General features: G+C 42.1%; 1 protein-coding gene across 4 annotated transcripts in view; it reads left to right on the plus strand.

Moving 5' to 3' along the window:
• AOX1 (aldehyde oxidase 1) overlaps positions 1–27,539 on the plus strand; it is a 79,312-nt gene that overhangs the window by 45,518 nt on the left and 6,255 nt on the right. For all 4 annotated transcript variants that reach the window (XM_034654925.1, XM_034654926.1, XM_019795978.2 and 1 more), the window contains 11 exons: positions 5,182–5,306; positions 6,947–7,080; positions 8,248–8,335; positions 12,378–12,464; positions 13,296–13,487; positions 15,232–15,459; positions 20,336–20,431; positions 22,552–22,680; positions 23,368–23,442; positions 24,882–24,934; positions 26,157–26,271. In XM_034654925.1, the coding sequence (XP_034510816.1) occupies positions 5,182–5,306; positions 6,947–7,080; positions 8,248–8,335; positions 12,378–12,464; positions 13,296–13,487; positions 15,232–15,459; positions 20,336–20,431; positions 22,552–22,680; positions 23,368–23,442; positions 24,882–24,934; positions 26,157–26,271 (1,322 nt within the window). The remainder of the gene's footprint in view (positions 1–5,181; positions 5,307–6,946; positions 7,081–8,247; positions 8,336–12,377; positions 12,465–13,295; positions 13,488–15,231; positions 15,460–20,335; positions 20,432–22,551; positions 22,681–23,367; positions 23,443–24,881; positions 24,935–26,156; positions 26,272–27,539) is intronic.

The raw sequence follows: 27,539 nt of genomic DNA on the forward strand, positions 1-27,539 counted from the left end.
TTTATTTATTTATTTATTTATTTATTTTATTATGATATGTTAGTCACCATACAGTACATCCTTAGTTTTTCAGGTAGTGTTCCATGATTCATTGTTTGCATATAACACCCAGTGCTCCATGCAATACGTGCCCTCCTTAATACCCATCACAGGGTTAACCCATCCCCCTCTCCCCTCCCCTCGGAAACACTCAGTTTGTTTCTCAGAGTCCATAGTCTCTCATGGTTCATCTCCCCCTCTGTTGTCCCCCCCTTCATTTTTCCCTTCCTTCTCCTAATGATCTCCCTCCCATCTCCTTGCTTTAAAATTATATGAATATGGGGCACCTGGGTGGCACAGCAGTTAAGCATCTGCCTTCAGCTCAGGGCGTGATCCCGGCATTGTGGGATCGAGCCCCACATCAGGCTCCTCCGTTATGAGCCTGCTTCTTCCTCTCCCACTCCACCTGCTTGTGTTCCCTCTCTCGCTGGCTTTCTCTATCTCTGTCAAATAAATAAATAAAATCTTTTTAAAAAAATAAATAAATAAAAATAAAATTATATGAATAAAATAATCCTGATCTCAGAGATCTGTTGTGAAGGTTCTAAGAGATAACATAAGTGTGCTTGGCGTAGAGCTTGGCACATAGTAGATCCATAACTGTGAGCGATAATTACTCCTGGGCTTAGATGTTTCTGTTGTTCTCCAGACACTATTTCACCGTCTACTACTGAGTGGCATGCTGGCAGGTGCTCGTTTAGCACACCTGCTGTTTCCCGGTGCCTCCCAGTGGGAGACATTTATGACACCTGCCTGGAGATTCCTATGCCTCCTTTCTGGAATTCTGGAATTGGAGGATCCAGGGTAGCATAGGAATGTGCTTTTGACAAGTTTGCACAGTGTTCCAGGTGATTCTTAGGATTAGTGAAATGTGAAGGATGGGTCTGTTTTCTGGGAGATGAGGAGGGAGCATTTTTAGCATAAAGAGATGATGGTGTGAGCATCTTGGAAATATCCATTTTGGAGGGGGTTCCTGCACTTGGACCATAATATGTTTTTGCCTCTGTTCTTGTCATGTGTGTTTTTGTGTGAATTCAGTTGTTGTTCTTTCTCTTGACATCTTATTTTATCACTTAATTCAATTAAGTAATTTATTCAGTCCGTCTCTCATTTGAATTTTAGTTTGTATCCTGGCCTTTACCCTACAGATAAATATAAAAGTGATACAGAATGCTTTAAAAGGGACATTTAAATAAAATCTTTAAAAAAAATAAAAATAAAACTAAAAAATAAAAGGGACATTTATATTACTTTTAAGTTTTCATCTCTTGACTCACTAGTGTGAACTATTTTTTTTCTTACAATTCAATTGTCATTTGAATTAATTTTTGGCCCCTTATTTCAGTGAGAGGTAACTGGAGGTGATAGTCCTAACAGCACTCTGCCCCTTAGGAAAATAAGTGCTCTAAGAAAAACAAATATTTAAAAGATAAACTATGTAGAGCACTAACGACATCAAGTCTTAGACTGTATTCTTGAAGGAGTGAGATTATTGTTTGTTTTTATCCTCTGTGAAAATATATTTTGCTCCTTCCTAGCCCTGATGTCATAGCACTGGGAGGGCATTAAAAACCTCCATTCATAAATAAGCCAGCCGAGGCTGAGAGACGTGATTGAGCAGGAATCACACTGATCTCATTTCCCAACCCTGAGATGAACATCTCTCTACATGACGCCACTTCTCATTTCTCTAAAATTCTGTTAGCCGGGTTGGGCTTTACACTGGAGAGCACGGAAGGCAATCCTTACAGCAGGATTTGTGAGAGATCTAGGAGCCCTGACACTGAGATTATCTTCCCTGCATCCTGTCCTACTGGGCATAATACAGATAGACTCCTGCATATTCTAATGAGTTTAAGGGCTTCTTATTAAAATGGAAATGTGCCCAGAGGAATCACTCCTAAACCCAAAGTGGAATAACATTTTATCTCACGGATTAGCTGATCAAATTAGTTGAGAGCAACACCCTGAGAGGAAGAGAGGGAGGGCCCCATGGGGGAAGAGCTGCAGGGTGCACCGTGCAATCTAACGGGGTCTAAAACTTGGCTTGCTTGCCAGGTATGAGCAGAAACAGCTCTAATAGTTTTTTGCTTTTCATGTTTTAAGTGAAGTAGGTATTTAACAAAAAATTCAGAGTGGATCAGCGGGAAAACTAATATGGGAAACCATGAATCTGAGCCCACTGACAAGTGGATTTTTCGATGTGCAGGTCTTTGATAAAAACTTACATTGAAATTGAGATTTGAGGGATGCCTGTGTGGCTCAGTTGGTTAAGCGTCTGCCTTCAGCTCAGGTCATGATCCCAGAGTCCTGGGATTGAGCCCCACATCGAGCTCCCTGCTCAGTGGGGAGTCTGCTTCTCTCTCTTTCTCTGCCCCTCACCCTGCTCATGCTCTCTATCTCTTCCTCTCTCCCTCTCTCAAATAAATAAATAAAATCTTTAAAAAAATAAAATAAAATTGATATTTGAGTTTTTGACATTTTTATTTTTATGTTTTATAAATGAAGCATAATCTCATTTTTCTATAATTTTTCTTTATTCAGATTTTGGATAAGATAGGAAATCCAGACACCAATACAAAAAATTTCCTTGGGAATCTCCCTTAAACCATCTGCAAATCACTGTTACTGGATACATTTTTTTTTTTTAAAGATTTTATTTATTTGACAGTGAGAGACACAGTGAGAGAGGGAACACAAGCAGGGGGAGTGGGAGAGGGAGAAGCAGGCTTCCCGCTGAGCAGGGAGCCCGATGCGGGGCTCGATTATCCCAGAACCCTGGGATCATGACCTGAGCCGAAGGCAGACGCTTAACGACTGAGCCACCCAGGCACCCCTACATTTTAAATTTTTTAAAGTTCTGCCTTTCACCTAACATGATGGCTGTTCATAACTGTTTTCTGTTTTTTTCTGTTTAATTTTTTCTCCCTATCTTCCAGTGGCTTATTTGAATATTTTTCAGAACTCCATTTTGATCTATCTGTAGTGTTTCTGAGTGTATCTCTTTGTCTAGTTTTTCTGGTGGTAGTTCTGGTGTAAATTTTACATATATATAATAATATATTATAAATATATATTACAATATATCTGATAGCAACATTTTAGCAGTTTGTGCATCAAAATCTTACCTTTCATCACATCCTTTTACTCTTTCATTTATAATAGTCTTTAAAAATTTCCTCTTTATACTCTGAGTACTAACAATGTTATAATTTTGCTTTCAGTGCAATTTGTAAAATTCAGGAGGAGAAGGAAAGTCTATTGTGTTTACCTGTATTTGTAGTCTTTCCATTGTTCTCTCTCCTTCCTGATGTTCCAAGATTCCTTTAAAAAAAATCATTTCTTGTCTGTTTCAAAAACTGTCTTTAGCCATTATTTTAGGATAGATCTGTTTAAGACAGTTTCTTAGTTTCCTTCATCTAAGAATGTCTTGATTTCTTTTTCATTCTTGAAGAATTTTTGCTGGATATAGATTTCTGAATTTCCAGGTCTTTTAGCAATTGAAAAAAGATGTACCTTTCCTCTGGTCTCCATGGTTTCTGATGAGAAATCTGCCTTGTGAAGTATCTTCCCCCTCCAGGCGAGGTAGTGTTTTTCTCTGCTTCCAAGATATTTTCTTATTTTTACTTTTCAGAAGTTTGACTCTGAGATGTCCTGTCATGGATTTCTATGGATTTATCATATTTTCAAATATTCACTCAGCTTCTTGAATTTGTAGGTTTGTGTCTTTTGCCAAGTTTAGGAAATTTTCAGGCATTATTCCTGTAAGTATTTGATGTCAATGACCCAAATGTTCAATCTTTTTATAGTCACACAGGGTCCTGACGCTCTGCTCATTGTCCTTTCAGTCTCTTTTCTTTCCAATGTTCAGGTTAGGCAATTCCTGTTGTTTTATGTTCTTGATTACTGATTTTTTCTTCTGTTCTCTCCATTGTGTTGTTGAGCTTTTCCACTGAGCCTCTTAAATTTTGGTTGTTGTATTTCTTAGTTCTAAAATTTCCATTTGGCTCTTTTTGTATCTTCTGTTTCTTTGCTGAAATTTTCCGTTTTTCCATTTGTTTTAAGTGTTTATGTACATGCCACTGAAGCATTTTTATGATGGCTGCTTTAAAATCCTTGTTAGGTAATTCCAACATCTGTGTCATCTCCGTGTTGGCATCTGTTGATTGTCTTTTCTCATTCAAGTTGAGTTCTTGGTATAATGAGGGATTTTCAGTTGTATCCTGGTCATTTGACTATTATGTTGTAAGACCCTGGATCTTATTTAAATCTTCTGTTTTACCAGAACTCCTCTGACCCCTTGTTGGTGGGAAAAGGGGGTTGCTGCCTTGTTATTGCCGGGTAAAGGGTGGAAGTCCAGGCTCCTCTTGTGGTTTCCAGTGATAGCACCACAACACAGGGTTTGGGGCATCTCATTAAAGCCTGACAGGGGTGGAAGTCTAAATTTTTCCACCCAACTTTTGCAGATAGGAATGGGGCCATAGTTTTTTCACTGGAGTAGAATGGTTGTTGTGTTAAAGTTTTCTTGCTAGGCTTCCCATCTCTTGGTTCTTAGGCTTTTCTTGGGACTTTTCTTTCTGTCTTTTCCTATTGGTATTTTGGGATTGCTGGCTTCTGTTACCAAATCAGAGATATATGAAGCAAACAGCAACAACAAAGAACATAACTCACTGAACTCACTATGCGTCTCTCCTTGGATCCCAAACTTCCTAGCTGGTCTGCCTTCTTCTCTCTACCTTTCAGGGTCTTCTTATATTTCTTTTGCATATATATAAATCAAGTTGTTTGCTGTACTTTACTAAGTAGGAGGAGGAAGGAACGAAGAGAAGTGCATTTACCTCATCTCATCTTGTACCAGAAATCTCCTTGCCATAGTGTTTTGACTGACTCTAGAATGTCACACACCTTTTCCTAGAACTCTGTGACCTACCATATTGGAAGACTTGACAGATAGCCGTACAGAACTCTACTTCAAATCTGCAGATATAATGAAAGCTAAGTGTTCGTGGCCCTTAACTGTGTAGCCTGCTGTCCTAGCAATAGCACTGTTGGTGGAATTTCTCCATAATGGGAGAACAGCTGGGGAATGCTACATGTTCTATCTGAAAGCCTCCTTGACTCTGGTGTACTTTGCTATCACAGGTGAAATACATATAGGAGGTCAAGAACATTTTTATATGGAAACCCAAAGCATGCTTGTTGTTCCCAAAGGAGAGGATCAAGAAATCGATGTCTATGTTTCTACACAATTTCCCAAATACATACAGGTAACATGGGGCCATTGCAGAGGGGAGGTGGCTAAATGGTTTCTGCTGGCAAAATATACCAAGAGCAGTTAGAGACCAAAATGTCACTGCAGGAACCGAAGGAATTTGGAGTACTAACAGCCCTATCCATTTGGGTATTAATAGCTATACAATTCAAAGCTTTTAAGAGAATGTTATGAAAGCAGGCACCTTTTTTTTGTGGATTTATAACTTCAGAACCAGTTATGGAGTCAGCAGGTCTCTTTTGCTGTACTCTTGGCATTGTTAAGAATATGAAAGAAAAAAAGAGGAAAGCCTGCCCTCCAAAGCCTATAAGTACCTAACTCACATGAAGCAATCAGGAAATGGTATCAGATAGAATGGAACTGAATACTTAATCAGCTAAGTCAGAATTTACACAGGTGGAAGGATTAGGTTTGCTGAGGGCTAGAATCATCCAGAAAGTCCGTGAAAATAAAAGTCCTAAGTTTGGATTTGTAGTGAGAATGAGGTTTGTCTAGATGTGAGAAGAGAGACCATTTCTAGGCAATTCCACACCAAGATCAAATGCCAGTCATTCATCATTCATTCGTTCGTTCACTCATTCCTTCTGTAAATACCTATTTCCTGTGTCCTGTATACCAGGCAGCATGCACGTAAGAAAGGAGGAATGGCACAAAGACTGCCCAAGCTGGCATCAGGGATGCACTTAGGAATGGCGAGTTGAAGCATCAGGGTGAAAGCAAGGGGAACAAAGCAAAGCGGTTGACTCAGTAGGTCATACAAGCCAATGTTATTACCAGAGCAGGTAGGAATGTGGGAATGTGCTGAGCGAGGCCTTTTAGAAGCTGAACATTAAGAAGGGTCAGGTGAGTCCCATTTCAGTCCTTTCTGCTTCTTACTCCCTGTGTGATGTTGGGCCCATCACTTCATCCCTCTTGGGCTCCACATCTATAAACATGAGTTGTTAAGATTAAATGACCTCCAAACATTAGGATGGCAAGAAAGAGCAAGACCTGCATCCGGGGGGACCCACAGGCCAACTCAGCAAAAATCTAGATGGGAGATGGGAAATGCCTCCAGTGGAGAGAGCAGAATGTGGGGAAAAGATCCAGTCTGAGAGAGGTTTGCAAGGCCTCAAAATCTCACTGCTTCAGGAAACATATCCCAAGGGATTAGTATGTAAAGGATACTTTGGTTATGGTTCATGGGGAAATTTTTCAAAAATTTATTAGCACAGGGGTGCCTGGTTGCCTCAGTTGGCTAAGCACCCAACTCTTGATTTCAGGTCAGGTCATGATCTCAGGGTTGTGGGATTGAGCCTTGCATTGGGCTCTGGGCTGGGTGTGGAGCCTGCTTAAGATACTCTCTTTCTCTCTGCTCTCTTTCTCTCAAAAAAAAAAAAAAATAGCACAAAAATATTGCGTTGATACTGAAAATACTACTTAATATTAAAGATAGTTTTTGCAATGTCATAATAACTAAATGCCACTGAAATCAGTTGTGGATGTTTGCTTAGGTTATTGGAAACTGTCCTGTTATTTAGTATAGCTGCACAGTTTCTGTAATTTGTACAACATTTTGGAATTAAAACATGTAAAGGCTGCCCCACTCCCTTGCTGCAGATGGATCAGATTAATGGGAACTATTATCATTCACAGGACATAGTTGCTTCGACCTTGAAGCTCCCAGCTAACAAGGTCATGTGTCACGTAAAGCGTGTTGGTGGGGCTTTTGGAGGGAAGACCTATAAAACCGGCATCATGGCAGCCATCACCGCATTTGCCGCCAACAAGTAAGTTGAGAAAATCTGCTAAATAGACTAAAATGAGATGAAGTCATGCTGTGCATTCTCAGTATTGGGGTTAAGGAGGAAGAATTTGGGTTAAAGATTATTTAAAATCACATATGGTATACAAATATAAAAAGCTGCCAGCTTATTACAACTTTTTTTTATCTTATATTGTCATACCAGATTCTGAGAACCAAAACAAGACTCAATTACTGAAAAGAATGAAAGCCACAGTAAAAATACCTGAAGAGTAGACAGAAACAAATCCTATATAGATGGTGGTTACTTGTCCTTAGCACCTGTATGTGTATATAGCTCAGTTCAACAATTTCAAAAAAGTTCAATCCTTCATATATATGTATATACACACACACACACACACACACACACACACAAATATTTATAAATATATAAATATAAATATATATACACAAAAATATAAAAATACATATATAACATCTATCTATATTACCCTTTAATGTATTTATATATAATTATATTTTATATTTACTATATAATGTATAATAAATATATATACTATATAATATATAGTAAATATTTAAATAAATATATGTAATTCATATATATATTTTCTTGATTTAAATGGAGATTTTGCTTTTGTGATGCTTACCTTTATTTATATTACCATTTTCCTTTAAGGATCTCAAAACATTACCATAGGAAATTGTCTTTGGAGCAGGCACATGTAGAAGGCTTAATTTATTTGCTAAATAATATGAGTCAGTTCCTTTATCCCATGAAGCAAAATGACTTTGATTCCAGACCTGTCCTTTCAGGGAGCACTTGGTAATCAGACACCACCTGAGTTCCTCCATTTGTAACCAGTCTATAATGTAGCCTTGGGACCGTTTCCCTATAGCAGAGGTTGTTATCACAATGGAAAATACTCCCAAAGCAATACCTTAGAGCCCCTGACACCCAAGACCCTCCCTTGCATAAGTATCGAATGCCAGGTATTGTGCCCAGACCCAAGGGGAGGGGAGGCCACTGCGTATGCCGGAGATCAGCACAGCCTGGGGACAGTAGTAGTGCTGTTGTCCTGTAATGGATGTGGATGGCATTCCTGCTCTCGCTGAGAGTTATATAATCCCCAGAAAGTACTTCTCAGAAAGTATACAGTTTACCACTCTTTCTTTTTTTCTGCTTTAGACATGGTCGTGCAGTCCGCTGCGTTCTGGAGAGAGGAGAAGACATGTTAATCACTGGAGGCCGCCATCCTTACCTTGGGAAGTACAAAGTGAGTAGAAGAGCGTGAATGGAAAGGATTTATGTTATCAAGATAACATTGCGTGGTTTGCAGAGGGCAGCATTGGGCTGCTCTCTCCTGGGGACTAACAATGGGCAAATCAACAAACCCTGCTTCTGTTTAACTTTCTGTTCCTTGTGCTCACTGATTACTGGCTGGTTCACATCTGCTTTACTCAAAGATGCCAGTTGGTAAAAAAGTACTAATTGGATTTGGCTGGTACCGAGTGAATGAGTGGAAAACATGTGAGTATATATACATCTATGAAAGTAGGTCTGATAACCAGACTACTTCTGCATTTTCTAAAAATAGAATAATTCCCAATAGTGTTCTGTGAAATTACAATTATTTGCCAACAGGTTCCTTATTTTTCAGTATATCAAGGGTATTTCTGTACAATGCTGTCCCAGAAATTCCTAGAAAAATTTCCATAGCAGAAAATAATTACTATTTTGCTTTGTAAGAAACAAATTAACTTGTCAGAATGGATTGCCATAATAAACAGCTAAAAACTCTCAGGGGCTTAAACCTGTATTGTGTTATTTTTTGCTCAAGTAACAGCTCAGTATAAGCAGCAGGGGTTGTGGGGAATGGGAGAGGAGAGGACTCCTCCGAAAAATTATTCAGGGACTTAAACTTTTTCCATGCAGTAGTGCCACCATCATCCCCTCAGACTGCATCACGTGGTATGGAAGTCACAAGGTCATATTACTATTCAAGTGTAAATTTAAATTAACTAAGTTAAATAAAACAGAAAATTCAGTTTCACAGTTGCATTAGTTCAGTAACTACATGTGGCCAGTGGCTGCCATATTGGACGTGTAGATAGAGAACATTGCCATCACCTCGGAAAGCTCTATTGCAGAGACTGCCTTAGGGACTCTGAGTCCTCTACTGGGTCATCTGCTGAGGGCAGAACACAAGGGAAGAGTGAGAACAGGGAGCGTTATGTAGGGGGTGTTTGAGGCACCAGGTGTGTAAGTGTGGACCTTGCTTCTGTTCATGTGTGATGAGCCAGGACTTTGCCATCTAACTACGAGGGTGGCTGGGCAACATAGTCTTCCGTGTGCCCAGGATGAAAGACAACAGCATTTGTGGAACACAGCATCATCTCCACCACAACTGGTGTGCCTGTGTACATATTTTTAGGAGATAATGGATGTATTTATTTCAACTCACGTTTACGCTCAGCTATATTTTGAATTTGGTTTAGTTAAAGATTTATTAGCGTGAACTTTGTTCTGTCAGAGATTACATTTTGGGGGTTAAGGGGGAAATAAAACGTACACATAGGAAGTCATCATGAAAACATAATGTCAGGTTAAAAGATGAGATGCACGTGGTAAAACTAGGAGGAGAGAAGAATATGAGTTGTAGTATGTACGTGAGACATCTTAGAGAAGGTGAAACATAAATGGCCTTCGAGAATAGATGGTCAGAAAGAAGGTGTGTGGGTGGTGGGAATAGTAAGAGCAAAAATGCAGAGGAGGGATAGACATGGCATGTTTGATAGGGGCGGTAAGAAGAGAGGGGAGTTTGGACACACAGAGATTACCAAGGGGTGGTGGAAAACAAGATTGGTTAGGTTAAGTGATGCCAGACAGAGGAGCCTAGAGTTTCAGGATGGGGGTTGAAACTTGATCCTGTAAGAAAGAGTAGGACTGGGTAGATCCTTCATCGGTGAAGTGTCGTAACCAAACACAGGTGGCTCGGGGAAGGTGATATGATGGCACTGAGCCGATGGCCTAGGGAGGAGAGAGGGCGGAGGCAGGCAGACCATCAAGAGGTAGCCGAAGCATTCCGACATGAAATATGTGGGGTCTGAGCTGTGATAGTAAGATGTAGAAGAAATGAGTCCAAGAGCCATTGTAGTGTAAAATAAAACAGGGGTTGGTGGCAAACTTGGCAAAGTCCAGGGGAGAATAAAACCACAAACATGGCTTGGAGGTTTCTAGGAGAAAGAACCAAGTTGGAAGGAGGAACCAATCTGGAAGAACAATGATAAACTTGTTCCTTTCACCAGTATGGCTCCTTGTCCTTCACCAATATGGAAATTTATTAAAAGGACTTGTTATAGAAGCCTTAAGCATAATGGTGATTATAATTATGAGAAAATGATGTTTTCTGATGTAGAGTAAGGATAGGAGATGATATTAATAACACTTATAATAGTAATATTAATGATTTATATTTAGACCACTGGCTAGGTTTCAGTCACTCACCTATATTTTTCTATGCCTTACCTTATTTATTGCCATTTCACAGACAGAGAGGTTATAGAGCTTACCAAGATCACAGAACTAGTTAAGTGGCAGAGCCAGGACTCAAACTTAAACTTCTGGAAATCATAGGACAAGCCCTTGACTACGGCTTTGGTTTGAATTTGGTTCCATTCAACAGAAATCACAAAGTGAACTCTAATAAGCTCAGAGATACTGAAGCAGAGTGCAGGTGGAAAGCAGAGGTATTGGGTACATGTTAATCGCAAGGAAGGGATTTATGTAAAAGACCTCCAGCAGCACCAAATGCTGCTGAGAATTTTTATCAAACCGGGCCCTCTGAGAAAAATGTGCCAAGTCCATTCTGAGCAGGCCACCAGATTCGGAGATTAGAAGATGAGGTGGCATCAAGGGAGAAAGCTCAGGTAGAAATGTGGAGCCAGAACTCAAGGATTTGTGGCAAGAATGGGAGGTTAAGAAGTATGCGGTTGATTTGCTTTAGGAGGAAAGAAAAGGGTTGGTTGAACAGTAGTAATGGATTTTCCAGGAGGGCTTTTGTTTGTTGTGCTTTTATATCTTTGTCTACCCTTCCTTTTTCCTTTTAAAATTACTGTTAGTTGTGGCAAAACACACACAACGTAACATTTACTGTCTTCGCTGTGTTGAAGTGTGCAGTGTGGTCATTAAGTACATTCACACTGTTGCGTAACCATCATCACCATCCATCTCTGGAATTCTTTTCATCTTGTAAAACTGAAACTCGGCACCCGCAGAGCAGTATGTCCCCATTTCTTCCATCCCCAGCAACTCCCTAGAAACCACCATTCTACTTGCTAGGAATCCGACTACGCTAGGTACTTGATATAAATGTAATCAAACAGTATTTATCCTTTTGTGACTGGCTTATTTCACGTAATGTAATGTCCTCAGAGTTCATCCATTTTATAGCATGTGACAGGATTTCCTTCCTTTTTAAGGCTGAATAATATTCCATTGTATGTACACGTTTTGCCTATCCGTTCATCTGCTGATGGACACTTGGGTTGCTTCTACCTCTTGGCTACTGTGAATAATGCTGCTGTGGACGTAGATGTACAAATAGCTCTTCGGGACCCTGCCTTTAATGCTTTTGGATAAATACCCAAAAATGGGGTTGCTGGATTATATTATATTGCTAGTTTTAATTTTTTGAGGAACCACCATACTGTTTTCTACAGCAGCTGCACCATTTCACATTTCCACCAACAGTGCACAGGGGGTCCAATTTTTCCACTTGCTATTTTCTGTTACTAGTTGGTTGGTTGGTTTTTTTATAGTAGCCATTCTAATGGATGTGAGTGGTGTCTTGGGATTTTGATTTGCATTTCCCTAATGACCAGTGATGTTGAGCATCTGTTCATGTGCTGACTGGACATTTGAATATTGTCTTTGGAGAAATGTCAATTCAAATCCTTCATCCATGTTTTTAGTCAGGTTGGGTGTTTTGTTGTTGTTGTCGAGTTGTATATACTTACTGGATATTAACCCCTTATTAGATACATGATTTGAAAAATTTCCTCCTGTTCTCTGGTTTGCCTTTTCACTCTGTTGATTGCATCCTTTGATATATGGAAGTTTTAAACTTTGATGTATCTGATTTATCTACCTTTTTTCTTTTGTTGCCTCTGCTTTTGGTGTCATATCCAAGAAATCATTGCCAAATCCAATGTCATGAAGCTTTTTATTTATATGAGGAGGATTTCCAAGTGACAAAGTAAAATGTAGAGAGACCTGGACCCCAGCACCAGCGTTAAAGATCAGTTCTCTTTTCCTAGGCTGGGTTCATGAACGATGGCAGAATCTTGGCCCTGGATATGCAGCATTATAGCAATGGAGGCGCCTCCCTGGATGAGTCATTACTTGTAAGTGCTTTAAGAAGCAAGTTCACATTCTGGAAAGCATTACATAAAATGATATAATTCAGAAAATGTTCAATAGTTAAATAACATTTTAATAAAAAAAAATAAATACCCACATTGCAGGGATAGCCATGTGTTACTGGCACCCCCAGAGTGAGCCTGGAGATACTGGCTAAGTCTGTGTCTGTATATTATTTCCAGGTTTCCCGTACTTAGAGTTCTTTTCTCAAATGCAAGCATTAGACCTCCACCACAGCTCTATTGATATTCTGGCCTGGATCATTCTTTGTCGTGGGGCTGTCCTGTGCACGGCAGGATATCAAGCAGCATTCTTGGCCTCTACTGACTAGATGTCAGTGGCATAGCTACCCGCTGGTCTCAACAACTAAAAGTGTCTCCGGACATTACCAGGGAAGACAGAGGACAAAATCTCCCCTGGTTGAGAACCAGTACATTAGACCAAATACCAAAACTTTTTTTTTTTTCATGCTTTGCGGGATATTTTATTCATTAGATTCTATAGACCCAGTGTTTAGAGCCTATGAATGCTTCAAAGTCTTTGGCGGATGTCTGAAACCTGGGGGAAAAAAATGCATTAGCCCTAAAATATGAAAATTAAAAATGATGATTCCAAAAGAAAAATTGTTCAAATCCTTAAAAATGATTTTATAACAAAAATTCTTTTCATTTAGGACATGGGTCTGTTTTAGCACGTTTGGATGTGATGTAGAGAGAGTTGGTCACCTCCGGCCTGGTTTTGGTCTTCCATTTGAGGAGGGCAAAATAGGTATGGAAGGATGAGAATCTGATCACACCAACTCTGGATTTCCCCAGGTGATAGAAATGGGACTTCTGAAGATGGAAAATGCTTACAAGTTTCCCAACCTGCGCTGCCGGGCGTGGGCGTGCAGAACCAACCTTCCATCCAACACAGCTCTGCGTGGCTTTGGCTTTCCTCAGGCAGGGCTCATCACTGAGTCCTGTATCACCGAAGTGGCAGCCAGGTGTGGTTTGGCCCCTGAGAAGGTAATGCTAAACTAATCTCTCATACATAAGACATCAAGCTCCAGAGCAGGGAGGACCATTGGGGGTCATTCAGGTTGAGGAATTTGGATCCAGAGGGGCTAAATGATGTGCCTGAGGTAACCCAGCTAACTAGTTAAGACAGAGCCAGGACTCCAAAGCTCAGTGATCCTTGTCTTACCCAGGCTCTTCCCCCAAAATTCCTGGAGACAGAGGATATTGAAGCTTTGGATTCCAGCTCATTCAGTGAGAAGTCTCCATTGGTTGAGGACATAACTGCTGCGAACGAGTTCTGTCAAGCCCTTCTTTTCTCTGCTTCCTGAACATCTCAGGCAGCTGTCATAAAATTTCAGTCATTTCAGTTACTAAAATAGTTTCCTTTCTGTTCTTGAAGTCTCAGTCCCAATTTTATTCATTAACAAGCTCTCTTCCCCTCCTGTGCCTCTTGGAGTCAGAATCCTGGAGCAGAGTTAGGGTGAGGAGACACGGTGTGCTTTCTTTCCCCCTTCTCTGCTCTGTACCTTCTGCTGTGCTATTGGGGTGGAGAGGGAGAGGAGGACCCGAGGAAAGAGCGTCTGCCCAGTGAGCCCTCATCCCCTCCTTGCTTAGATGTAGCCACTTTTCAAGTATGTTTCTGTGGCCTCCATTTCTGCTAGCTCTCTCAGAAATGGACGGCCCCTGTGAGGGTGGGTTAAATTTCCAGCTTCCCTTAGCTGGCACCTCATACAGTGTTTCATGATACCTCTTTGTCCCATGCTGCAACAAACCTTGGAAAGCCCCAGTCCCCACGTCATCTGTCTTCTTTCTTTCTATTCAATAGTAGAATCTGTGGCCCTAGGCAGGAGCCATTTTCTTTATGTCTCTTGAACTTCTGGGGGCCCCTGCTCCTCCCTTCTGGCCATCTTGTCACAGCCTCCCTCCCAGATGTTCTGTCACATTTGGTAGCATAGGGAGAAATAGATAATGATCTCCCTCCACCCCTGAGGAAGTCGGAGGAGAGAACAGTCATCCTTAAAAACACTGCCTTCCCTGGGGCGCCTGGGTGGCTCAGTTGGTTAAGCATCTGACTCTTGGTTTCAGTTCAGGTAATGATCTCAGGGTTGAGAGATCAAGCCCCAAGTCAGGCTCTGCACTGAGCATGGAGTCTGCTTGAGATTCTCTCTCCCTCTCCCTCTGCCCTTCCTGCTTATGCTCTCTCGCTCTCTCTCTCTCATAAATAAATAAATAAATCTTTAAAAAAAAGAATCTTAATTTGTTCTTTATCCTAGTTATCGGTTATGTTTAAACAAATATAAAAGTTTGTTTAAACAAATATAAAAGTTTGTTTAAACATAACCGATAACTAGGATGTGTAGTCTTATCTTGCCACAGCATCTGAATAAGCCAAATTGTGTAGATCATAGAGCCTAGAAGTTAAATTCAGGATTACCTTTCAACAGATGTTCACAAATGCAATTAGAATTAGAGGAGTCTACAGTGTACCAGGACTCTACTGAGTTATATAAGAAATATAAGGAAAGGATGCCTCCCTTTGAACTTACACCAGAGCAGCATAGAAAGCATGTAAGTGCTAACATATCTGATAGAGGCTTTGGGTAGCGTAGGCTTCAGGAAGGGCTTCAACAAGGAGTAAGTGGAGCTCAGTTTGGGCCTGATAGGATGAGAAGAACTTGACTAGGAGGACAGTGGATGGAAAAGATTACATCTGTTGCCTCTCCTCTCATTTTTATCTCCTTTTCTTTTATAGGTCCGAATGATAAACATGTACAAGGAAATTGATCAAACACCCTACAAACAAGAGATTAATGCCAAGAACCTGATTCAGTGTTGGAAAGAATGTATGGACATGTCTTCCTACTCCCTGAGGAAAGCGGCTGTAGAAAAATTCAATTCGGAGAATTATTGGAAGAAAAAGGGGCTGGCTGTGGTCCCCCTGAAGTTTCCTGTTGGTTTAGGCTCAGTCGCTGCTGGTCAGGTCAGTTCCCCAAACAGACCAATCAGAAGGTGTTGGCCAGTTAGCCATAGGGTTCCAATGCCTGTTTAAAGCTTCCCCAAAGTTGTCCTCAGTCAAGCTAGTTTTTTTCCAGAGAATTTAAGATCTCCTTTGCAGGAATCCCCAGGGTTAGTGACAAGCATTCTTGCTGGGAAATTGGGAGACCTGGTATCTGCTTTTGGCCCTGAGTCAACTTGCTCTGGGCCCAGATCATTCAAGTATGAAGTAAGATGATGGGATGGATGACTGCCAAGACTCCTGTTCCAGCTCCTCTGGGCTGCTGTGTTGCTGGACCATGAAACAGAAATGGGAAGTTGTGTGGCATTTGGGGGGTGGGATAAACTAAACCCAGAAAAGTAAATCATTTAAATAATTTTGTTAAAACAGAATTTTAGAAGTTTGCTCACTTCTGAGCTGTTAAAAATGTGAAGAGGGGGACCAGAAATCTGTTCTTGTGGTTTCTTCAATTGATTAAATAAATTCCCTGCTTGTTTTTGTTTGCTAAATCCCACTTGCTGCTTCTGCCCCCTCATTCTTGAATGAAACATACCTGAACAGCTGGTGGTCTGCACTATTCTAGCTCACTCTACCGCAGCAATGTGGGACCCCTGTTATCTACCTTCTTACATATATCTTTGCATGTACATACACATATGTAGAGAAGGTGGCAGAGCCCTCAAAACCGTTGTCACTCCCCTTTGCAGAATTCAAACCATGCTTTGAGTAATGACCGATTAGGGATAAATGGAGGTGGATCTGTGAGCACTAGTGAGTATGCTGTGTGTAAGGGAGCGGAGGAGGCCAAAAAAAAAAAGGCTAGGAAGGTTCTTCCTTCATTCCCATGTTGATCCATTCACCTAACCATCCTGGCTCAGCTTTGGTGTGATCATGAGAATGTTCCACGCTTGGTTAGACCAGTAGTAGCTCAGAGGAATATCATAGCAATACAAGTGGTGATCTCTTTTGCAGCCATCCCATTCCTCCCGGTTTGTGATGGCAGAAAAAACACAGAGACATTTAGTCATCTGCACACAATTTACCCAGATGAGTGAGACAGTCAAGAGGAATAAAGGCAAAACCAAGATTATTCAGAAGGAGGGGAGAGGCGAAAACCACCACTAGGAAAGGGTTAGTGAGCAGTGAATCTCAGTCCGTGGTTTGGGGGTAGACTGATGAGTGGGCAGCTAATGAAGAGATCAGTCTGGTCCATCAGTCCCTGAGCAGACCAACCAGGATCCCTGAGGAAAACAGTTCCTATTATTTACGGATCTCCGGGCAACCACAGGGCATAAAGCCGTGGTTGACACGGTAGGCTGTCTCTACTTAACTGTTGCCCTTACCTAACATCAGGTCTCCACAACGGACCAGACCTGGCCCATTTCCCATATCAGAAATTTCTCAAAAATTCTTTATCTAAGAAATAATGATAATTACTGAGCACCCCTTTTAGATTTTATCTCATTCAACCCTCAGGACAACCTATAAGATTTGTAGCCTCATTTAATGGTGAGGAAGCTGAGGCTTCAAGAGCGAAAATAACTTGCCTGAAGCCTCATGTCTGGAGAGAGGTGGTACCGGGGGTGGGGGCTCAGGTCTGAGAGGTTCCAGAAGCAGTTTTCTCAGCTCCATCAAGCTGCCTCTCCATAGCACCATTTGGTGGGACCTGAGGTGGTATTCAGCTCAGCCCAGAGGAAACCAGACAACAGCCAGCAGTACGACTTCATTCTCAGACCACCAGCCCTACCCATCTTCCCCTGGACACCAGCTGCCATGCTGGAAAGAAACACTGGCATAAGGCCAAATCGAGGAGTCTGAGATCAGGCAAGCTGCTCCCCGGAAGCAATTTGCCAAAAGGCGATCCAGAAGCAAACCAAATAAAGGAGGGAAGGAACTAAGAAGGATATTATAAAGCCCAAGGCTGGGGGATTCGTAATGTCCCACTTCACTTTCCTTGGGTAGGTGTGATTCTGTTTTATAGAAGGAGAAACTGAAGCCCAGAAGCATTCACTTTCTTGCCCAAGGACAAGGGCCACAGAAGCCACAGAATGAGGAGTGGACTTCAAGACCGTCTGGTCACGTGTCTTCATCATCCGGTGCCATCTGCCTGAGCAGAGGCAGCCCCTGTGCCCGTGACAGCTGAGGGGCTCACACGTACCTCCCCTCTGCTGTATTTAAGGACCAGCCTGTGGGCACGGAGGAGCAGACAAGACCTGATTAACCTCCACATCCCCAGTACCTTGGCATGGTGCCCGACACAGGGTAGAAACGCAAATGCTCGAGTGGCTGAGACGTTTTGGGAATCCAGCCCCAGCAGTCCCTGCCCGATGATTTAGATTTCACAGACCGAGCCCCCGGTTTGTGTCGGAGAACCGTCTGTTCTCATGCTCCAGTCGTGCCCATTTCACATATGAAGCTTTGCCCATGAATTTTCCTTCATGGGGATAACAACGCACCATCCGGTGGTGCTGCTCAACTGAACCAAACTGGACATTTTCAGTGACCCGAGGGGCTGGCAGCAGCACAGGGAACGCGTTCCTCAGCAGTCCCACGCAGGCGGAGCCCCGTGGCGAGCAGGGTCACACGCTGGAGGAAATGCGCAGTCCACTGTGAATGTGGCTCCGGCACAAGTGGAAGCTACAGATTGCCACAAGCAACTACTGGCTTGCTTGCAGAGCCAAGGAGGCCAAGTACAGACTTGAGAAGCCTCAGAAACAGATCAAATCGCTCTGCTGTTGTAAACTCATTTATCGGACTTTTATTGGGCGCTTACTATGAGACACTAGGTTGCATTCCAAGGATGCCTCAGGACATGGCCCTTCCTTTCAGGGGGGCTTCCATTCTAGCAGAGAACAATGCAGTGGCGGAGAATGGAGCCCAGGGGCAGCCCTTGCAGCCGCCATCACCTGGCATCTGATGAGTGCCAGGGCAGCCGGCACTAGGCTCTCTGTAGGGGATGCCACTCCCTAGCTTTATTATTTTGAGAACAAATGGTCGGGATCCCAAGATGGTATTTCCAGGAGTGATGGGTGAACAAACACTAAGACACACTCTGCTGCGTCCTCCCAAGGCTCTCAGGCATGATTATCATGGCAACGATGCCTTCCTCAAGGTTCTAAAAATTTCCTTTGGGCTGAGAAAGGGTATCCCTATGTCCCTATTTGAATCATCCCTAGTATACACCTGCTGACCGAGGTAACGAGAGCCCATTTTCACTGTCAGTGTCTTAGAAGCTTCTGTTTCACTGGAGTCATGTAAAACTTTGGATACCAATAAAGAGGCAGTCCTCCAAGTGTGGTTCGTGGCCCACAAGTGGCAATGAAGGTCCTTCTTGTCATCAGAGAATGGATCTAGGGATGTGGTTCCTTCCTTGGGTATATCTGGTGATTGTCATGTGATTCCATTGACTTTCACTTATGACCAGGGTTGTTTATAAGTACTCCGAGTAATGAAGGTTTACTAAAATTTCCACTTCATTATTTACATGTTAGCTTGTTGCTAGAATTTTCTGAAAACCCTGCCTTTACAAATCCTAGATTTTTGTGCTACACTGCCTACAAGCTTAGATATTAGGAAACTAGCTGGCAGAGCTTTAAGTTACCCCTTGCTGGCCTAGACCACACCTATGAGGTTGGCATCTCCCAGTTGAACAGCTATAGAGGTGTGCTTTGCAGGGCTTCCTAAACTGCAGTGGAGCCCTGGAAGCATTTTTGCTAGGACCACATGCTGTTAATACTGCTTTTACACTAGAGACGCCAAGTGAAAAGGCCATCCTTGTTTTCTGCAGCCCCCTGGGATATCTTCATCCCCCTTAGTCTAGCGTGGACAGAATTGCAAGAAGGCACATTCATGTTGATTATAAAACATGTTTAGCTAGAGTCTGGATGTTTCTGATTACAGCAGCCTTTAATTCTGTGTTAGCAGTTTGGTTCTTTCTGGGTCCCCGTGGGGAGCTGTACAGTTAGATAAGATTACTTCCAAGTTTCCTTCCAACTAAAGCCCTGCAATTCTGGGCCAGGGTAATTTGGGGTAGGCTTGGCTCCTTTTGTAGCAAAACCACGTCTGTCTGTCCCATCTTATTTGGGTTTTTGTTTGTGCTTCTATCATACCTACAACTATGGGAATATGTGTTCACGTAAACCATTCTCCCCTGCCCCAAGATACCTGCACTTAATTTGGCATTTTATAACTGACCCCCCCAAAAAAAACTAAACCCCAAGCCTAGATTCTTATTCCACTCTGGATTAGGGAGATCCTCAAATATCCTCATGAGGGAATAGTAACTTAAGGAACGTCGTCCTGCCCCAGCCCTGTCCTGCCCCGGCCTCAAAGCCGTCCCCTGACAGCCCAGTGTCTTGTGCAGCAATCCTGAGACAGCTCTTGCCCCAGAACTGGCCTGGCTCTGCTCCGTGTTCTCAGGGCAGTGGGATGGAAAGGAGGGGATCATTTCCAGGAAAAATGTTTTATTCTATTTATTTATTTATTTTCCTCTGGTACTTTTTAACACCTTCTAGAATAGACTGACAGTGAAGCACATATTTGATTTTTGACGGCAATTTTTATGCTGACATCTGGTTATCATTTAACATTAAACTACTAAAGTAAGGGTTGGCAAGCTACAGAATGGGCCAGGTTCACCCCATGACCCGTTCTGTATGTCTTTGAGCTTAGAACAGTTTATTACGTTTTTCATTTTAATTCCAGTATAATTAACATACAGTGTTGTATTAGTTTCAGGTGTCCCATAGAGTGATTTGACAGTTCTATACATTACTCTCCAGGGAAAATGTTTTAATTGACAAGACGTGTGATAATATCAGTCCAAAAGATCATGGAAACTCTTGTCATCTTTTTTGGTTAGGCTGCTGCCTTGGTTCACATTTACCTGGATGGGTCTGTGCTGGTGACGCATGGTGGGATTGAAATGGGTCAGGGCGTCCACACGAAAATGATTCAGGTAAGTATGCAACTAACTGGATTAAGTTGGGTGAGTGCTTGCAGCTGTATTATGAGAGAAAAACCGTGAATGCGTATCCTCTGTTCCAAAATGGAAAAGATACGAGATTTTAGCTTTGACAGCTTAAAACTGTTAAGCTGTTAACAGAAACTGGGTAAACCAGCCAGTTTTGTAACTGAACGTCCTAACAGAATGGAACAGAAGAGTCTCAGGTGTCTTATTGCTACAGAAGATTGTGTCTTTATTTGTTGCTTTCCTTTGGGTCTACACCCATCCCACCATCAGAAAATAGAGCATTCCTTTGAAACCTTTTGTAAACCGAAATGGCGTAAAGCAAAGATGTAATTACCATTAATTTATATGAAAATATTTTTGAGCCTTTCCGGACCCCCAAAATAACCTCTCTTATTTTCTGATTTGCTGATGGGAGTACGAAATAAATGGAGATAAAGCGCAGATGCTGACAGATGCAGCTTGGAGCTCTGCGGCTTGAAGCCGAGATGCTGCACGTGCTCCTGGGGGGGAACTTGGGGGGCCGCTTTCGCCACTGGGGGTGCACACGGAGAGCTAGTTTTGCTCTTCACCTTTTTTTCATAAAAGTGAAAATCCTTTTCAGATTTATTTCAGTGAGCGAGAACAGGTACTAATGTAGGTGTTTTGTCAAAACCAAGAGGCTTGCAAACTTTTACAAAGGGGGGGACACCAGTATTGACAAGCGAGGTGTCTTTTTTGAACCTTCACTGGCCAATAAAAAGATGTGTTGATTCTGATGTATTGCACTATTTCTTGCCTTTCTTAGGATTTTGAACAATTGATAATATAAATCATATCTGGTATTTCTAATCAAAGTCTGCCTGTTTTTTTACTCATTCACTGTAGATTATTTTTTAAGTACTGTTTCTATTTTGTGAATAATAGTAATGTTAAAGACTATAAAACATTTGGAAGAGGCAAAAAAATTTTTTAAAAAAGCCTCTGAACAATTTCACCAGTTAGCAACAAGCACTGTTTTGAGGTCTTTCCATCTTTTCTTTCTCTTTTTCATAAATTGCTAACATGCTGTTTATATAATTTTTTGTATTCTAGTTTTTTGTGTTTTTTTAATTTTTATTTGAATTCCAGTTAGTGAACATAAGGTGATATCAGTTTAACATACAATGTAATATTAGTTTCAGGTGTATCATATAGTGATTCCATAATTCATACATCACCCAGTGCTCATCAGGACAAGTGCCCTCCTTGATCCCCATCATCTATTTAACCCATCCCCCACTCTCTTCCCCGCTGATAACCAGCAGTTCTCTGTAATTAAGAGTCTGTTTCTTGGTTTGCCTCCCTCCCTCTCTCTCTCTCTTTCCCCTATGCTTGTTTCTGTTTTTTTTCACTTATGGAGTTAGAGAGTGAACTTTTCCTCCTGTGGTTAAGAATTATTTGCAATCATGATTTTTAATGGCTGCTTGTGGATGTATGTATAATTTATTTAACCATCCCAGTTGTTTCATACTTCAATTAATATCTTTGTATGGAAGCCTGTGGTCAAATCAACAATTATTTTCTTAAAATAGATTTCCAGAAATGGAATTGCTGGGTCACAGAATCTATCTTAAATCACCGACACTTATTACCAAATTGTTTTCCAGAAAGTATCCATTTTACTACACCACTAACCAACTTTATCCGTTACAGATTTTTTTAAAACCTTAGATAAATTAACAGTTGTGAATGATAATATCTCATTATTGCCTTGATTTGCACTTTTCTGATTATAGAGCCTTTGCTAGAATTTTGCAGAGTGAGGTAGTAGGAAAGGGCTCGAGCTGTTGATTTCATGACTATGCAGACATGAAGCATCTCCTCTGGTGCTGGCCCGGGGCTTTTCCTCCTCTTCCCGATGCTATTGCACATAAGAAAGCCAAAGAAACAAGAATGTGTGCTCAGGGTTTAGGGTCCAGACTAGCTACAAGGGCTTTAGAAGAGAACTTTTTAGGGAGGAAATCATGGTTCTCCCCACCTGTCCCTGTTGCACGTATGGGGGCTTGCGCACGGGCTACCGTGTGGGTATGTGCACAGATCTTTGACTAACCAAAGTATTTGAAAAGAATCTCTCTTCTAAAATTCAGGTGGTTAGTCGTGAATTAAGGCTGCCGATGTCTAGCATCCACCTGCGTGGGACAAGCACAGAAACCGTCCCTAACACAAACATCTCTGGAGGGTCCACGGTGGCGGATCTCAACGGGTTGGCAGTAAAGGTAAAAATCATTGCACCACCAGGCCAGATACATGGCTGGAGCTCAGAAGATGTTGAGATGCAGTCCAGTTCTTATCTCCTTCTCACCCCCTCCTAGTGAAAAATGTGCTTTCCCCCAGCATCAGGCTCAGTATGTGTACATTACCCAGCTGCTTTCCTGGGCTGGAAATCCATCTCCTTTCCTCCCTCACTCCTGACATCTCACAGATCATTCCATGCCACTCAGAAATATCTCTGTGTCTTTCACCGTCCACGTTCCAGGAGTATCGCTGCTTGGATTCAGCCTCACACCTCTTGCCAGGACCATTACAAGGCTCTGTCTCTCCACCTGAGTTTTATTGCCTTTCACTCTGGCTTCATGTTGACAGAGTGAGCTTCCCACAAAATAAATCTGACCAAGCCGTGTTTAAAAACAGCGGTCGGGGGGTTGCCAACAGTTTTTCTGTTAAGTCCTAACCTCTTAGCATGGATTATAGGGCCCTCACCCTGGTCTGTCATTAAGACCAGCACACACTTCAAGCCCACCCCTGGGAAACCTTTCACATCACCTCTTCAAGGGTCAGTCTCTACCTTCTCTGTGTCCCGTGGGCCTCCTAACAAACCTCTATTGTGGCATGTATTTTGTGGTTTTGAAATTAGTGTTTGCCTGAAATTATGATGATAATTTTAATTAAAAAATAATCCCTAGGATGCTTGTCAGACTCTTCTAAAACGCCTTGAACCCATCATCAGCAAGAATCCTCAAGGCACTTGGAAGGATTGGGTGAGAATCCTTATTACTTTTGTGTTTAATGTTGGAAAAAAAAGGAGGGAGGAGAAATGTGTGGATTAAATAGCAGTTGAAATGACACTTTAAAAGGTACTGCAGTTACATAGCGATAAGTAGAGGCCTTTTGGCTCTCTGGACGTGGAAATGTTATCATCATATGGTAGAGGAACTCTAGCATCTGGGAAAATTTTCCATTAGTGAAAAAGATTATTTTTCTACCCAAAGCCTTTGTTTTTAAGCCAGAACTAATTGCTGTTTCTTCTGATGAATCCCAGGTATTTTCTAGATAATAGCTGTAAATCTCTTTGTTCTCCCTCTTTGGGTTCCACTGTTTCTGAACGGAAAGACAACATTACAGTCCTTCTATAAAAGTAAAGAATCACAGAAATTTCTCATTTAGAAATAGGAGCCCAAGCCACTGGTGTGTATTCAACCAGTAGTAGGCACCAAACGCAGTGGAGACTGCAACTGGTTCCTTCGCTGTACTTACAACCTAGTTGGAAGAGAAAACACACATTCTGAAGTCAACTAGCACACTTTTTAGGGACTAGGTTATAAAGGACCAGGTGGTGTGGAATAAATGTCAGTAAAAGCTGAGAGTACGCATCATGCTGACTGTTTTAGGATGTCACATTAAAAGCATTGGCCAGGGAAAGAGCATTTGGGGAATCCTCCTTAGAAATGCTTCCTGCTCTTCCACAGAGTTCAGACTCATTCTGTAATTCATGTTTATGGGAGCTCTCAATCCTTTTTGGGCAGCTTTATTTCTGCCCTCTGCCCTGTGCTCCGCTCTCCCAAAGAAAGGCTTAGAGGGCCTGACTGAAAGATACAGTGCAGGAAAGCCAGCCCTCCACCGTCACGAGGTGCTGCTGTTCAGCACGCTTGCTTCTGTCATGGTTGCACGGCTCACCTTTCTCTTTCTCAGACTTGGGGACTTGGACCTAATGCCCATTTTTCTGTATATGAGTGAACTATGTGCACTGCAGGATCAGGAGAATTTTTGTTGTCAGTGGTACAATTTACCAAAATTACGTCACTTTGCTAAGACCAATGAATACCTGGTATTAAAATAAAACACCCAGCCACCCGTTGTTTCCTGAAACATTCCCTGTGGATAGGCTGTCCTTCCAGAAGACCGAGTGAAGTTCTTCATCAACAGAACACCCGCTGGCCACGCTAGTCCAGACCACGGGTGTAACGTACCTCGGCAGTCACGGAAGACAGTCACAGGCTCTGAACACACACTGTTACTGCTGACGGTGACCACGCGTGCTTGTGAAGTTGGAGAATGCGGAGAGGAATACGTTAATCTTGGTTCTTCCTGGTTATTAGTACTGATAGCTGCATTTCACGTAGAGTGAAACTAAGATTGAAGTGCAAGTGATTCTTTTTTTAAACATCGTCATTGCATCCTCTTTCCTCTTGTTTCCCAGGCACAAGCTGCTTTTGATGAAAGCATTAGTCTTTCAGCTACTGGATACTTCAGGTAAAACGTCCTTTCAACCACATGCAGAAAAATAGCAGCTGTCGCTTGAGGAAGAGTTTCACTTCTGTTTGCAATTTTGGAAAAAAATTGATTTTGGTGACCTTCTATTAACCCACTGTTATACACAACATTTAGCTTCTAGTTAATCCAAATGCCCAGAGAGGCTTCTGTTGGAAAGAATAGGCACACAAATAAAATACGGCTGAACTGATGATTCAAATCCTACTGAGTGGTACTGAGGGATCTCTGAGGTCGGTGCTTGTAACCCACAGCAGTGGCTGATTTTTTGTTGAAAACTAGCGTATCCTTAAGTTAAGAGGCAAAGGTAAGGGAATGCAAATTAAACGCATAATAAGGTAAACACCACTTCACACCTTCTTACTGGCAAAAAAGAAGAAATGTGATAATAACCACGTGTTGTCAAGACCAGAACAATTGTCGCTCACCTACTCTGGAAAATAATTATCAGATTATTTTAGTGGAAAATGAAAGCCATCAGAGAACAGGGTGATACAGAAAGTCTTACCTGATTTTGTCATGTTGCTAGTTCTCCTGGGAGTCCCAGGGCACTGGCAGCTCTCAGGAGTAAGTGTTAGAAGCATTTTCAATGCCACCTCCAGGCTGGGGGAAAGCAGAGAAGAAAAGGGGAGAAAGTGCGGCAAGCTGCTGGCCTGCGCTCCTCTTACAACATGACATCCATTTGGTGTCCTTAAGGAAGAGTCAGGAACAGAGCAGGCTGTGGAGACCAGAATAATAGCGAAGAATGGGAACCAGGGGCCTGGTCTTGCAAACAGAAGGCTGAATCCAGAAAGACAGATGAACAGGCAATTGTGCATCTTTGAAACAGAGTTTGGTCTAAAATGCAGGTGAAATTCCCCAAATCTGATGACAGTGTGATGACATGATTCAGTGTTAACGAAAAGCAATAGGTTGGGTAATCATAGAGTGAGCATCTAACTTCCAAGCATGAGTCTTTCATTGGCGAGGAGCGACTGAATGTTTTTATCCGACAAAGTGAGTTTAATAAGAAAGAAGTATATATTTATTTAACAGCTTTATTGCGTGCATTATGTGCTGGCACATCATTGTACAAGCGTGTTCCTCTGGTTTGCTGTTCGTGCAAGCTGAACACTGCCTCTTGTTGGTCTGTTTAGTCATGGGGGTCTGCAGTTAGGGGCCTGCGTCACTGAACAGCACTCCTCATGATTTCTGTCTCCTCCAGGGGCTACGAGTCCAACATGAGCTGGGAGACAGGCGAAGGCCATCCTTTTGAATATTTTGTGTATGGAGCTGCCTGTTCCGAGGTTGAAATAGACTGCCTGACGGGCGCTCATAAGGTCAGTACCAACTGGGAAGGTCTTCACGTTGTACCTTAGATACACCTAAATTCCACACATGACGTCTGTCTGAGCACCACAGAAGCACCATGTATTTGGCTAAGGATAGTTTCTCTGTGTTACCAGAAAAAATGAGAAGCTCAGCAGTTGCCTTGGTATTGTGGTTGCTTCCATGGAAAATGAACGACGGCCTCTCTTCTTTATTTTCCTGGCCCTTTTAAATGGAATCAGGAATGAAACCACTCCAAGGAAGGAACACAGCTTAAAGAGAGCTTTCATGTAGACTGTTGGTCTAACCAGCAGTCCTGACCTCTTATGGGAAATGCCATCAGTTGACATTTTTGAAGGATTTCATAAGCATCCATAACCTGCTAACAAGCACCAAGGGCCAGCCTGGGGAAGTTAGTGGCCAGCTTTTGATATCTTTTATCTAGCTAGATCCTGCTTTTTAGATAGTTTAAGGGTATCCTTATGCTTTTAAGGGATGCAGTGAGGAGATATGCAGACAGTTCCTCTCTCTCTCTCTCTCTTACACACACACACACACACACACACACACACACACGCATGCACTTCTGTTTCAAGGAGAGTTTCTCCTCTTGTAGCTGGGTTCTTGTGGGTAAATGAAGCTACTTACCCGCCACTGTTAATAATAATAAATGATCATTAGGGGCGCCTGGGTAGCGCAGTCGTTAAGCGTCTGCCTTCGGCTCAGGGCGTGATCCCGGCGTTCTGGGATCGAGTCCCATATCGGGCTGCTCCGCTGGGAGCCTGCTTCTTCCTCTCTGACTCCCCCTGCAGTGTGTTCCCTCTCTCGCTAGCTGTCTCTCTGTCACATAAATAAATAAAATCTTTTAAAAAAAAATAAGTGATCATTAATACATTCAATGGGACTGTGATACCCTTACAACGGTCACGTGATAATCTGTCTGAAAACCTACCCAGAAGCAAGCTCTAGATCTTTATATTTCCAAACATACTTTGTGACTATATCTTGGATTATGATAGGATGGAAGTTTTCATTTAATAGGTCTCCGGCATGTCTGTTTTTTAAAACTATAGTCAGCCTAATCTTTGAAATTGTATATACCTTTATTGAACCTGCCTGGTAAAGTGTTTGGTTTGTTCAGATTCTAACTCAGACCAGATCACTTTTGGGGAACCTTGGACTGGGACAAAACAATGACCTTTCTAAGCATGGTTTTCATGCTAGCTGTCCTGTTTTAGTTCAGTAGAAAGTTCTCTCATGTTAACTGATTTCTACATCA

The sequence above is a fragment of the Ailuropoda melanoleuca genome, chromosome 2 (genome assembly GCF_002007445.2).
Source record: "Ailuropoda melanoleuca isolate Jingjing chromosome 2, ASM200744v2, whole genome shotgun sequence".
Taxonomy (NCBI): Eukaryota; Metazoa; Chordata; class Mammalia; order Carnivora; family Ursidae; genus Ailuropoda; species Ailuropoda melanoleuca.